Below are 14724 nucleotides of genomic sequence, written 5' to 3'. Positions count from 1 at the left end.
AAGCCCTGGGGATGTGACATACAGCATACTAACTACAGTTAATTATGCTGTGTTATAAACCTGGAAGTTGCTAAGAGTAGATATTAAAAATGCTCATCATGAGAAAAAACTATGCAGTGATGAATGTTAACTAGACTTTTGTGATCATTTCATGATATGTACAAATATCGAATGATTATGTTGTTAACCTGAAACTAATATAATGTTGTATGTTAATTTTATCTCAGTTAACACCAACAACAAAGAACAGAGTGAGCAGGCAGAAAGGGGTTGGCAAAGAGGCCACAGAAACCTAAGGGTCCGTTCCCGCAGGGAGTCCTCATGCATCACCACAGGTCTCTGGCTTTGATTCTGAATGAGACGCGGAAAAGTATCAGAGGATTTGGAGTACAGGAGAAAACTGATCTGATTTATATTTTATAAGGTTCACTCTGGCTGTTCTTTGGAGGAAAAAAATATAATGGAACAAACAGCAGCAAGCAGACCAATCAAGAGGCCACTGCAATAGAGATGACAGTGGCTCGGAAGCAGGGTGGCAGCAATGGAGGGAGGGGGATGTGACGAGAGTCTAAATAACGCATCTAAAGACAAGTTGACAACCCTCACTGATGGCCCACACGTGGGGTTATGAGAGAGAGCTGGCATCATTTACTGACCGAGGGAGAGACTGGAGGGAAAGTAGGTTGTAGTGGTGGGGAAACACAAGTTGGCTTTGGATGTTAACTCTTAGGTATCCAAGTAGAAATGTTAAATAGGCAGTTAGATGTATGAGCCTGGATTCAGATGAGACTTCAAGTCTCAAAAATAAAAACAAAGTCAAAAGACAAAAGCTCAGAAGAGCACCTCACACGTAGTAAGGTCTCAATATACAGCAGCAATTACTATCAGTGAAAGATGCTACCAAAATGTTGAAAGGCTAACAAAAAGCCTGACGTCATCCTCATTTCTATACATATAGTGATGGAAACCTCAAACCCAAGGAGAAATGAACAAGTCATTTATCTTCCAAACACAGGAGGACATGTTAGTCATCTGACATAAGCACTTTTATGATATCATCTGACATAAGCACTCTTTCAGTTATTTTATTCTTCCAAGCCACAAAAGAGTAGGAATATTTCCAAGGCACAGTGCTTCACCAAGCACCAGCCAAATGTTGAGTGCCTTTTTTTCTTTCCCCCGCCAAAACACCGTAAAGAATGATTTAGAACAAGAGAACAAGAACACATCAGAATTCTGGTAAGGTTTTGGTCTTTCTGATTTAACTCATCTAGTCACAAAAGACACTCCCACGGCTAGAGGCGTGTCTCAGGAAGCCAGACACAGAGGCTCTGCCTTAAGCAGATGCCTCCCCTCTCCCGCCGGCAAGAGCCTGACCCCACAACCAACAGGAGGTCTGCAGGGTCTCCGGAAGCTGGGCAGTAAGACGGGGCATAGCTCATGGACACCGCACTGTACTTTCTTTTCTCTGGCACTTTCCAAATGAAATTAAGTCAAAGGAAATAAAGATCCCACAATTCTAGGGGCAAGTTCATTTCCTATTAATAGGAAACTATTCTAGATGTCACGACACAAGCATATGTATAAATGGGCAGGACGTGACCATGCTACCCCACACTAGAGCCGACGGAAACATGATTTTAATACCTCACTTAACCTTAAATCACCTTATCTGACAATTTGAAAAAAGCTTCACACTAAGACAAAGTAACAGGAGGGAAACAGAAGGAAAAAAGTCACTTTCTGGTGCTCAGTTTTTAGGAATCTGTTAGCCCGTGCACGGATAGGCTTCTCTGTTCTGAAATAAACACGTATATGACAAATAGGCTTGGCCCTTCTTATGAACTGAATTGTGTCCCCCCGCCCCCAAAATTTATGTTAAAGCCCTAACCCTCAATGTGACTGTATTTGGAGATAATGACCTTAAGGAGGTAATTAAGGTTAAATGAGGTCATAAGAGTGGGGCCCTAATCCAAAGATAAATTTCTATTGTTTAAGCCGCCCAGTCTGCGAAATACAGGCTTCATGTACATTTATAACCCAGGGAATACTGGCTACCAGCTACAAACCTATTAAAATTAACAAACTCTGAGGACCTCATTCGAAGTGCCAGACACACCCTCCCCGCCAACTGTCTGCAGGACCCTCATTCTACCCCAGGGTGCGCCTGCTCCAACAGTCTCTTTACTTTTGTAACAGCTGCCTCATTTTGCACAAAACCTCACAGAATAAAGTTTACTGTTCAAAGCCAAAACCCATTTCAAGACAAATTTTAAGTTGAAAACCCAGTAATGACAACTTGTAGAAAAAAAAATAATAAAACAAAATCTGAAACTCCTGGAAGGTGTAGAACCTCTTAAGCTTAAAATATAAGAGCCTACAAAGGAAAATGTAAATAGCTCTAATTACCTGCAAAGTTTAAACTCTGGTAATTTAAAGATAAAACAAAACAAAAAGCAAATGAGATGGAGGGAATATTTGCATACATAAAAACATGAACATGTTTAAGATATAATATATAAAGAGCTACTGAAATCACTGTGAAAATCCCCACTTCACAAGAGGGCAGTTTACAAAAGAAATCCAAGGAAACTTTGAAAGTAATGTAAACTGAAATAAATTAGGTACCTTTTTTAATTAGGGAAAAAATCAAGAAAATATTTACTTTTCCAGGAAGTTGTCATTAATTTGTTCAAGTGACAAAAAGGATTTTATTAAGTTATTTGGGCTGATGTTTTTTTCTGCCAGTGCCTCTGGGTCATTAATACTTTTTACGTGAAAACATCAATATGACATGTGTAAGCTTTGTAAACACTGAGATAAATCAAGGTCAATGGAATAAAATAAAGAGGGAAATGTAACCGATTATACCGACTGAACCAATACGTGTGGCAATGATCCAGACACACAGACATTTTATTGATGTCGGCACTTAGTGTCTGAGGCAGGACCACCGTCTTCAAGATCTTCTGGGTGTAGCACCTGGGCCGTCTTAGGAGCTACATAAATAAATATGTGTTGAGTGAACGAATAAATACATTGTGTTCACGTTTCCTTAATGAAGCAATTCCTAGATAGTCAAATGACTAAGGTACACGTCACGCATCTGGGCCAGCAGAAGCCACAACCAGATGGAAGATCTGAGATACCTTCACTGTCCTCGGGATTTTCCTCTTCGTTGGAGGCTTCGATGTCCTCGTCCTCCTGAGCAGAAACGGTGGAAGCTACACTTTCACACTGAGACACATCTCGCTCTTCACGAGGCTTTCGTGAGGCCTAAAGGAGTAAAAAATATTGCTATTTGGGATGTAAGTAACTAAAAGGAAAGAAACAAACCTTCTCACACCTGAGGTGAGGCAGAACACTGGCGCGCACACACCAGACCAGCAGGCTGCGTGTCCGACAAGCACTCTGGCTGGAGTGCAGGCACCTCGCGGACCCACTAACGGGCCTTTTGTGCAGGTGGACGGATGGCTTTCATCAAACTGACCAAAAGTTACATCCGAGCCGTTTCTGGAACTACTCATCACTATACATGTACAAATAGCCAAACCCCACAAAACTCCTGCTTTTTATTTTCATATATTTATTTTCTAATAAAAATAACGTGTTGGAATGTGGAAGACAGAAAATTATGTTAAGAAAAATAAGAACTGCTCATAATTCTAGCAGCTAGAGATTCTAAGTATATTGCTGCATTTCCTTTCAGTCTTTTACATGCATATACGTGTGTATAAATGTTTACGTACACATGTAAACAAAACAGGATGGCCCTATGTAGTTATATATCCTACCTTTTTTTAACAATATAATCATGAACTACACACACACCTACTTTACAAATGCTTCAAGGTTACTACTTTTATTAATGATTCCATTACAACACTCTATCAATATATATTTCAAATTTTCCTGTTTCAAGGCATTGAGGTTGCTAATAATGCTGCAATAGCCTTCCCTCACTAGCGTTAAGGATTATGTGATTTCATAGGCAACAACTCATCGCTGTTGTTACTGAATTTCTTTTACTATTAATGAGAACAAATTCCTTTTTTTTTTTTTTAATAGGATTTTCCCTCCTGCAAACTACACGTTTACGTAAAATTGTTCATTCTTCTACTGGTGTCACTTGTCTGTAAGAGTATGTGTTTATATACAAAAATGTAAGACATTAGCCATTTACTGTACTATCTATAGGGTCCCGGCCCTGGCAGTCCTCTGTTCTGTGCCTCCTACAGACCCTGCACATCACCAGGCATCAGCTGCCAGCCTCTCCCAGGGAGAGATTCCTCAGAGGTAATAGGTAACAGATTCCCACTACCATACCAACTGTGAAAAATTACCAATATTCTTATTCTTATTTCTTCTTATTCTTAGTTTAGATATGAATATGCTATTTAGGATCCAACCTAAAGCATTAATTAAGTCAAGAGAAAAATCCATTTTCTGACATCAGAGTAATAGAACTAGATGAAATTCTGAAGACCAAAAAAAAATCTATCCTTATGTTCTGAGCCAGAACACAAGGGAAGACTCCTCTGGCTACATTTCCTAAGAAGCCTTCAGAAGGTTCCATGAATGCTCTATTTTTGAGCATTAGCTAATAGCTACTCTATGGGTTTTCTCAGTGCCCAATCTGTGCCCTCCTCTGGCAGCATCCACCCATTCTGTGGGGCGCTGTCCTGGACGGCTGCAGAAGAGACAGCAATTTACCATGACTGCGACATCCCTCTCTTCACACGCAGGGAGCTACTGTACCTCCAGACCCCTTCTTCATTAAATCAGAGTATTCGTTTTAAACGGAAATGTAACACCTATAAATCTTCCACTGAGTTTTAAAAGGTACTAGACATTTTGTCATGTTTTCCTGAAATCTTTTTAAAAAGGATAAAATGCTCTACTCAAGGTTAGTTGCAATGTGAAATCTGAAACGTATCGATACATTTTTGGTACTCTATTAAAATGCATTCCCCTATCTTGTACTTTGGTGTATTAAAGAACATTTTATGGATCTTTTATCCATACACAACATACATTGTGACATCATGAGTTGGTCACTTGGAAAATGAGTTACAGAGATTTTTTTAAAATTTGGATACATTTCATTATGTATCAAAATATCACATTAGTTATTATTACCACTAATCTCATCAGAAAAGTCTGAGTATTGTGAAGATGTTAATCTCACGGTGAGAGATACACACTTTCCAAAATTCTAGTTTTTGCCTGAAAGCTGGAAATTTAAAAGTGGCAACAAATACTAATGGCTGTTTTCTTTCAAGACAGGCCCATTCATTTTTGAGAAGATGTCTGCAAAATATTCAGGTCTGAAAAACCATATCTGTTCTGTCATTCTTTTAATTAAAAATAACATTCCATGGAAAAGGGGGGACTAGTTCAGCTTGGAACTCAAACGACACAAGAGTGCCTTCCCTGAGACCCGCTGCACCGGGACCGAGCAGAGGGCCTGTAAGGCTCAAGATTTACCAAAGCCCATTTTTAGTGGCTCCATCAAGGGCATTCTTAAGGGAAATGGCCATTTACAAAACAAAGCTGCAACTGCTTGGAGATGAGGAGGACGCTGAGCGCGGTGGTGCCCTTCGTGCTAAGGCCCCAGCACTCTCACTCACAGCTGCTTTGACACCATGGATGCAAACGTCCAGACAGTGGAAAAAGGAAACGTCTGAATATTTTTATGAAAATAGCTTTGACTTCATGGAACCCTCCAAGAGCTCTGTGAACTCTGAGAACACTGGAACTTCCTGGTTAAGGAATTCTCAATAATCTCTAATAATCTTTCAATAATTTTCAAAACTTGCCGGTTTTTAGTTTTTACCCCATGGAATCTTTCTCTCTGAGAAAATGTTTTTTAATATGCCAAATCAACTCAATCAACATGGTAAACAGAACTAGAGTTTTCAATTCAAACTCCAAAATGCTTATATTTTTCAAATCCAGCCCACAGAAACTCAAAAGTACTGAATCGCCATTAGTACTAACAGACATTTTACTCCTTAGCAGTAAATAAACAAATCGTCAACGTGTGCCAAGAAACTAGCATTTCCCTTTACAGGGAAATGCAAATAAAAATACAAGATACGCTGATTCACTTTGTTATACAGCAGAAACTAACACAACACTGTAAAGCAATTATACTCCAGTAAAGATGTTAAAAAAAAAAAAAAAATACAAGATACAAAAATGTTTCCTTCAAAACCAATCTTTGAAGCTCAAAAAAAAAACTAAGTAAAAAACAGTAAGTAAAAGACTCACCACCCCTGATATACTCACTTTCTGTTTATGCTGCTGCAAGAGGTTGTCAAGATTGTGTCGTCTCTTATAGTTAAAATAGAAGTTTTTACATTGGGCTTCACTTTTAGTTCCCACCATTTTGGCAATTGCTGCCCAGTTACGACCATGTTCTACTAGACCTGTATTTTAAAAACAGACCAAACATTAACTGAGTAGTCACCTGATAAAGCAAACAAGAAAAATAATAAAATCAACTTAATCCATTTCATTCACAATCATTAACACTAAAAGTGTTTTTTCAATTATTTATTGATATACTTCAATGTTTGCTGAAATGAGATTCACACAAAACTCATTAACAGCTCTATTTTTCTACCCAAAGTTAAAACATGCTCATTAATGGAAGGACTCAACCTTATCCTTGTTATGTATCTCCCAGAGTACTAGGACAATGCTGGACACACAGTAAGAGACCAAACACTGTAAAATGAGTCATTAGGTACAGTACTTCTAAATCTTTGGAAACAGTATATCAATACAAAGTTAATAAGGTAATCAAATGTAAGTGATTAACACAAAGTAAAGATATACTTAAGGTTCCATTTATAATCAGCATGTCTTCAGTCCATTCCCAATCAAGGATGCCCTCAAAAATATTAACCATTTTTTTTTTCTTTTAGACCTGTTGTAATACGATACATCACAGGAACCTATGCAATCTGACATTTCTTCCAACAAATGATGCACGTATGCACACAGATACATATGTGCAACGAGTATGGATATATAAATGCATAAATACAGAGAGATATTTTAGACATAGGTGTATCCAAGCAGGAATTTCTAGTACAAATTCATTAATTCATGGGAAAACATCAATTTTTCAAGGTTAACACCAGTAGCTTCCTGCACAATGATAACTGGAAGATCACCTCCAGATCCTGCTGACGTATGACTAAAAGCTGGAAGGAGTGGGGCCTGAGCAGTCACGTGCTAGGACGTGCACCTGACAAAAGCACGCTGTGGCAGAGCTGACACCTACCTACTCCACTGTGACGCTGGGATGGTCAGATGACAGTAATACACGGAAGCATGACAGTCACAGATGTGCTAACCATGGCAATAAACTTCAAACAAAAATATTCTGAAGACAGAACGCTCTAAGCTGCTGTATTTTTGGTAAGCTTGGTTTATATGATTCTTAAATGCATTACTCATTACCAACTAAACAGAAAATAAATCTGAAATGTGTCACTAAAAGTTCAAGCTATTTGCAATAATTTCTCTTTAGAACTACAGGGTAAATCCTTAACCCCCAAAAGAGCTGGCTAATCTTTCTCAAAATTAGTTTACTTAAAAAATAGTTTTTTATTTATAAACCAATTCAATTACCTATCCTTTTAGAAATTTTAGTTCAATCTCAAACTGTATATGACATTTATAAGAAACAACAGAAGAACACAAGATCCGTAAAGTTCCAGAGTAAGATGAAGGCCACACAGCTAGGAAAGTGTCAGAAGCAGAATTCAAACCTTCATCTGTCTGGCTACAAAGTCCATGCTCTCTCCTCTGAATTATTTTATATCAAACTTAGCCCTACTAAATGCAAACTGAGAAAGTATTTACCATTCTATTAAATGCAACTTTTAAATAAGAGACTTTTTATATCAAATACCTTCCAAAACTTTAACAGCATTTAATCACAACTATTCTGGAAAACTGAAAGTAGCTTACTTGCTCTCTAATAAGACATTCAAAACAAAATGAGAGAGAAAAATTCCTCAAAAGTGGGCCTCTAAAACAAGGCACACTGGGGCACCTTACAGGGAACCACACCATCGAAAAGAACTCTTAAGTGTACTTCTAAATTCTACTTACCATTGTGGAAGAACGAACTTTTTTTTTCAATTAAAAAGAAATTAGTTCCATCTCACTCATTACCAATAACCCTAAAAACAAACAAACAAAGAAAAACAAACCTGAAGAACCTGAACTACTATCATTTACCTTTTTTAGCAACTTCCATTTCTTCTTCTGTCCATCGAGAGGTCTCTACAGGTTCTGTAGAAACTGAAATAAAGACAGAACCCAATAAGCCAGAGAAAAATGAAGTCCTTCATTCACAGATTATATGGCACCAACCATATAATCTATAGCCTAAATATTTATCTGACATAAAGCCACTTTAAAGCATTAGGTGAAAGAAACTATGGAAATAGGATGGTATCAGCCTCTCCTCTACTGTAATAGAGGGGAAAATCCCACACTCCTCAGCACCATGGTCTTCCTCAACGTTCTTTAACATTCCATCCATGTCCACATGTTTGAATGCGGTGCCTCCCCACTTCCTAGAGCTCCATCACTTCTCTCCTGAAGTGTCAAAAGAAGCAGTCGCCCTGCTGCTTCCTGCCCAGGCAGGCACAGTCCTCTCCTCTTCTCTGAACCCCCATCTCCCCCGAACTCCTGGAAGTCCCTGTGTTCAATCTCAGTGCCTGAAATCTAGCAAACAGATGGATCACAAACTGAACACTTTCTCCTTTACTTTAGAAAACTGAGACTCTCAGGCCTAAAATGAGCTCCTGCTATATTCTCCTTCTCAATTAACATTACTACCATCCACCCAGTCACTCCAGTTATTATCAGGATCTTCAGACTAATTTTTGAAGCCTTAGACTAATTTTTAAATCTTTCCATCCATCTACCCCTCACATGCAATGATGTATGTCAATTCTAGTCTCCTGAATACACCCCCTCGCTGCCTGGACCACTGAATGCATAATGATGCCCTTCTAGCCGGTCCCTCAGCCTCCAGCCCTTACCCCAAACACACCTCCTCCACACTGTCACCAGAGTTATCTTTCTAAGACACCAATCTAATCACAACACTCCTCTGTTTAAAAACCTCTGTAAGTTCCCTACTTTGTAAGCAAAGCAGTATATAGTTCAAACAAAGCCCACCATGATCTGCCCCCATCTGCTTGTCCAATTGTTTCCTTCACTTCATTCCTGTTATTTCCAAAACTTGCGATTTGGGCTTCCCTGGTGGCGCAGTGGTTGAGAGTCTGCCTGCCAATGCAGGGGACACAGGTTCGAGCCCTGGTCTGGGAAGATCCCACATGCCGCGGAGCAACTGGGCCCGTGCGCCACAACTACTGAGCCTGCGCGCCTGGAGCCTGTGCCCCGCAACAAGAGAGGCCGTGACGGTGAAAGGCCCGCGCACTGCGATGAAGAGTGGCCCCTGCTTGCCGCAACTAGAGAAAGCCCTTGCACAGAAACGAAGACCCAACACAGCCAAAAATAAATAAATTAATTAAAAAAAACAAAAACAAAAAAACTTGCGATTTCTTTCAGACTTCACGTTATGATAAACTTGGTACCACTGAACCACCAATGATGGTACTCATCATTAATATGATCCCTTTATAAACTACTGAAGACAGTCCTTAATAAGAAGGAGAAAAATGCCTGTACTCTTAGACCCAGTATTCCCTTGTCTAAGAATTTATTTCCATGAAAACTAATTTAACAGAAAGAAAATGCTATGTGAATAAAGATTTTTTTTTTCATTAAAGTGCTATCCATATTAGTTTTAAAGGCGGGAGGAGATGGCCAACATCTCAGAGCCACTGAAAGTGAAAATGAAGATCACTTAGAAAGTAGAAAACATTCATGACATGTGCCCAGTTAGAATATCCGGAAACAAGGTGGCACGCACTCTAGGATTACAACTAAGGAAAAAGAAAAACAGCTGTATTAGGTAGTAAGGTTGGGGCTCATGTTCTTTTTTGAAAGACTTTGATATTAAAGTCTAACAAATTTAGGGCTTCCCTGGTGGTGCAGTGGTTGAGAATCCGCCTGCCAATGCAGGGGACACGGGTTCAAGCCCTGGTCTGGGAAGATCCCACATGCCGCAGAGCAACTAAGCCCATGCGCCACAACTACTGAGCCTGCGCTCTAGAGCCCACGAGGCACAACTACTGAAGCCCACGTGGCACAACTACTGAAGCCCGTGAGCCTAGAGCCCGTGCTCCGCAACGAGAGAAGCCACCGCAATGAGAAGTCCGCGCACCGCAACGAAGAGTAGCCCCCGCTCGCCGCAACTAGAGAAAGCCCGCGTGCAGCAACGAAGACCCAACGCAGCCAAAACTAAATAAAATACATAAATTTATTTTTAAAAAAAAAATGTAAAGGCCAGAGTTTCAGATCAGCATTTCTAGGCCATCAATATCAGAGGTCCCTCCTGCCTCATCCTAGCACTGAAACAGAATCCCAAACAAAATTCTGGCCCGTTCGCTCCAATCTCGTCCACTCACTGGGTTCTGGCGGCGGTGGCAGAGGTGGGGGTGGCTCCTCGGTGGCTGCAGCAGCCGCAGCGCTGGCAGCCGCGGCCTCACTGGTCATGGACCTGGTGACCCGGCCCTTTCGGCGGCCCTGACTGTTGGCGGTCTTTCGGCCCCGGGGCGTGGCCTGCTCTCTCTCCTCAGTTTCTTCTGCCGTACTTTCTGTCTTATCCTTTTCCTTGGTGTTTTCTCTAGAAACAACAGCAAAAGAACATTTTGTGTGATTTATAAGTATACATACACCAAAAAGCTTACAGCCTTAAAAATTCTTTAAATAGAAATTGAATAAAACTTCCCAACCTCCCAGTTACTTGGAATAACCGCTTGGGCTTCCCATCAATACAAACTCAACCCGCCCCAAAACACGCTCACCCTCCCCGCCCTGCTTCCTGCTCCCTGGTCCCCTGACCAGCAGCTGTTAACAGCACCAGCACGCTCACGACCACTCAGTTTACAGCTCTGACTTCACCTTCAGCTCTTCCCCGTGTTCGTTACTTGTATGGGAACTAGTGCCTCGTTTTGGTCCTTTCCCCTCACTGATGTTTCTCCCACCAATCCCACCACCTCTGTCTCTGCTCCCTCTGCGCGTGTGCAGTGCCTCGGTAGCCCAGTCGCAGTCTCTTACAACAGCCTTCCTGACGCCTGCATCCCCATCCATTCTCTACTGCTCATGGACCCATATTCTAGCACAACAGCTTTGGCAATAATCCATTTCCTCCATTCTAATCCTACCTATTCCCAAACACAGCCATGCAGCCTCCTGAGTGGAGGCTACGCTTTAGCTTTCATTAAGGCTTTACCTAACTGAACCTGAACCTCCTTCCGCTTTTCTTCTTGAGGCGTCCTACGTTCCAATCTAATGAAACCACTATCTGCCGTTTCCCAAAGAGGCCTGTGCATTCACACTACTCCCTCTGTTCTACCCACACTGACCACTAGCTCCTGCAAGAAGTCCTCCAAACTATCCAGGCAGAAGGAAACCTCAACCTCTTCTCAATCTCCCAGCATACTTTATTGACTCTGCTCTTTCCTTCCAGGCTTTTTTCTTTTTCTTAAAGAGTACTTGTATCTTGCCTAATTTTTCCTACTAGATCATAAACTACCTGGGAAGAGTACATATCTTACGTATTTCTGCATCCTCCATAAGACCTAGCTCACAGCAGTAATAAATGAGCGCTTGTTAATAAACTAGGGATTTTAAGAACAAAGTCAAAACAAGATATGGCAGTAACATATGAGCAGAACCACTGACCACGTGGGAGGATAAACATTTTACCTGAATAACTAAAAAAAAAAAAAAAAAAAAATTTTATAGATATCATCTTCCTAAAGCACAAAATTAGAATGGCATGAGTATCCAACTCTTTAAAAAACATGGCAAGTGATTTAGGCTGCTTTAGCTGCCTCAAAATTAGATAAACCTTCAGTATTTCCAAGTGGATTATAGAAATAACAATAAATATTAAAAAGAAACAAACTACTAACACAAGCAACAACCTGTATGGAACTCACACTTATTAAGTAAAAGCAGCCACACAACAGGAGATTACGTACTGTACGATTCCATTTATATGAAATTACAGGAAAGGCAAAACAAATTAGTAGTTACCAGGGGCTGGGAATGGGGGGAGGGAAACTACTGCAAAGGAGCACAGGGGAACTTTCCTGGGGTGATGGAAATGTTCTGAGTCACAAGTGCGGCAACAGGTACACCAGTGCATACAACTGTCAAAATATATCAACGTATATGCTTAAAAACTGGTGAAATTTAGTCTATGTAAAATTATGCCTCAATAAAGCTGATCCTTGGAGGAAAAACAAAACAGCTACTAAGGGCCTCCCCGCACCCAACCCTGCCAAAACATGTACACAAAGATGTCAACGATAGCTGCCTCTGAGTGGCAGAATCACAGGTTAATTTTCTTTATATTTTGCTCTCTCTTCCTGATTTGCTGTAAAGAATAAGAATTATTTTTATAACCAGGAAAACGGCAACAGCAACCACAAACAAACCAGGAAATCTGGACTTCCCTGGTGGCACAGTGGTTAAGAATCCACCTGCCAATGCAGGGGACACGGGTTTGAGCCCTGCTCCGGGAAGATCCCACATGCCGCGGAGCAAGTAAGCCCGTGCGCCACAACTACTAAGCCTGTGCTCTAGAGCCCGCGAGCCAAAACTTCTGAGCCCACGTGCCACAACTACTGAAGCCCACGCGCCTAGAGCCCATGCTGCGCAATAAGAGAAGCCACCGCAATGAGAAGCCCGCACACCGAAAACGAAGAGTAGCCCCCGCTCGCCGCAACTAGAGAAAGTCCACGCGCAGCAACGAAGACCCAGTGCAGCCAAAAATAAATTAAAAAAACAAAACAGGAAGTCTATTTTATATGAAAAATAAAATCCATAAAGCTGGAAGAGAAGGTGTTATATAAATGAAAACCATTTAGCAGCATTTTTACACTAATGTACACTACCTGAGGTTCAAAACACAAGATCCTGAGGTTCTTCCAAATCAAAGATTAAATTATACTCAGTGTATCTCAGTGATGGCGTATATTATTGTAGCTCATCCCTTCTGAAACAGAGTATGTCATGTCTGGCAAATAAGTCCATCAAGCCAAAAGTTATACTTACTGGAATATTCCACTCCTTAATTATGTCAAATAACTATTAGGTGATCAAAGCACACATCCCATTGATTCTTTTATCTAAAATTTTATACCTTCAATAGATTCAATCTCATTATTTAAAAATAACTACAACATTTAACTGTTTAACTCACTTAGAGTCCTCCTTTTCATCTTTTTCTTCTTCATCTTTCTTTTCCTCCTCTTTTTTTTCTGTTTTTTCTGCTTTATCTTCTTCTTTTTCTTCTACTTTTTCTTCTTGTGAGGGTCGGGCAATTTGCTGCTAGAATGAACCATCATTTGTAAAATTGGAAAGTAAAACAAACAGCTCCTCAAATCATAATGATGAATAATACATATCTATGCAACAAATTTATGATTAACTTATTCACCATCTACAATGTAACTAGGGGTCATGTATTAAAAATGAGTCTAATGCTCTTTAATGTAGTCTATATGTATTGCTTAAAAGGTCACACACACAAATGTTCATAGTGTCTGGATCCATCAGACAGGTGACAATGTTAAGATTCCACTTAGAAAGCTGAGGTTGGTACTCTCTTTTTGTAATTCCCACATCTAATCTGTCACTTACACATTTCAATTCTACTTGAAATTCGGTAATTTGTCAAACCATCCTCCCGGTATTAGATCCTTAATATGTTCCCAAATTTTTCATCATTATGGATAATACTACAAGAAACCTCTTTATGCTTTTACTCTTTTGGGGAAACATTCATTTACTGGAAGAGTAGACAGCCATGGCCATTATCAAGACTGAAGCGATTCAGGAAAATATTATGGATATAATAAACTAAAAAGTAAAACACTCAAATGCCTAAACTGTAATTACAACTCTGTAATCGTAAATATGTATATAAACAAAGACTGGAAGAGAATAAGATTATGGACCCTTTTAACTCTGATGTCTCATTTGCTAAACCTGAGAAAAGTGAAATGAAATTGTGGTGTTTTAATTACGAAATCAAACAGCCTAACCGAATAGGACCGTACTCCAGCCCCCCCGCAGCATGCGGCCGACCAGCCCAGGTGTACCTTTGCCCACACGGTCTGCGCCCGGGCTGCCCTCAGCACACCCAGCATTTTCATGCCTTTGCTCAGAATAGAGTAAAATCTTCCTCAACTTTCGATAGCATCTCACAGTCTTTTACCACCTCCCCAGAACTACAATCTAGCTTCTTCCTTAAGACAGCTGGCCTCTCCAGAAGGGGTCCTCTCCAGAAGGGGGACCCCTTCTGGAGAGGCCTCCTTCTACACACGGAGGAAGAAGGAAGAATCTAAACCCTTCCTGCTCCCGACTGCCACTTCCAGAACACTGCTCAACTGCGGTATTTAAAAACCTCCTTTTACAAATTTCAGAAAATCTACCTATGACACCTTTTTTCCTCTTTTGGTGTTACAGATTGACTCTCAAAGACTCCCAGGAGCACAGAGATGATTTTATCACATGGCTCATTATGCCATGTCGTTATTCTTCAGATTTCAA

General features: G+C 40.4%; 1 protein-coding gene across 22 annotated transcripts in view; it reads right to left on the bottom strand.

Moving 5' to 3' along the window:
• NCOR1 (nuclear receptor corepressor 1) overlaps nucleotides 1-14724 on the bottom strand; it is a gene marked incomplete at its 3' end in the record, with an annotated part of 145681 nt that overhangs the window by 51899 nt on the left and 79058 nt on the right. For 16 of the 22 annotated variants that reach the window (XM_082374037.1, XM_082374043.1, XM_082374030.1 and 13 more), the window contains 5 exons: nucleotides 13373-13500; nucleotides 10566-10783; nucleotides 8260-8322; nucleotides 6292-6431; nucleotides 3150-3276 (listed from right to left, as the gene is read on the bottom strand). In XM_082374037.1, the coding sequence (XP_082230163.1) occupies nucleotides 3150-3276; nucleotides 6292-6431; nucleotides 8260-8322; nucleotides 10566-10783; nucleotides 13373-13500 (676 nt within the window). The remainder of the gene's footprint in view (nucleotides 1-3149; nucleotides 3277-6291; nucleotides 6432-8259; nucleotides 8323-10565; nucleotides 10784-13372; nucleotides 13501-14724) is intronic. The other 6 variants (XM_082374041.1, XM_082374040.1, XM_082374022.1 and 3 more) reach the window with 1 other exon arrangement.

The sequence above is a fragment of the Balaenoptera borealis genome (assembly GCF_965194805.1).
Source record: "Balaenoptera borealis genome assembly, chromosome: 20".
Lineage (NCBI taxonomy): Eukaryota > Metazoa > Chordata > Mammalia > Artiodactyla > Balaenopteridae > Balaenoptera > Balaenoptera borealis.
The sequence above is the reverse complement of the archived record's forward strand: the minus strand, read 5'-3'. Positions and strand labels throughout refer to the sequence as shown.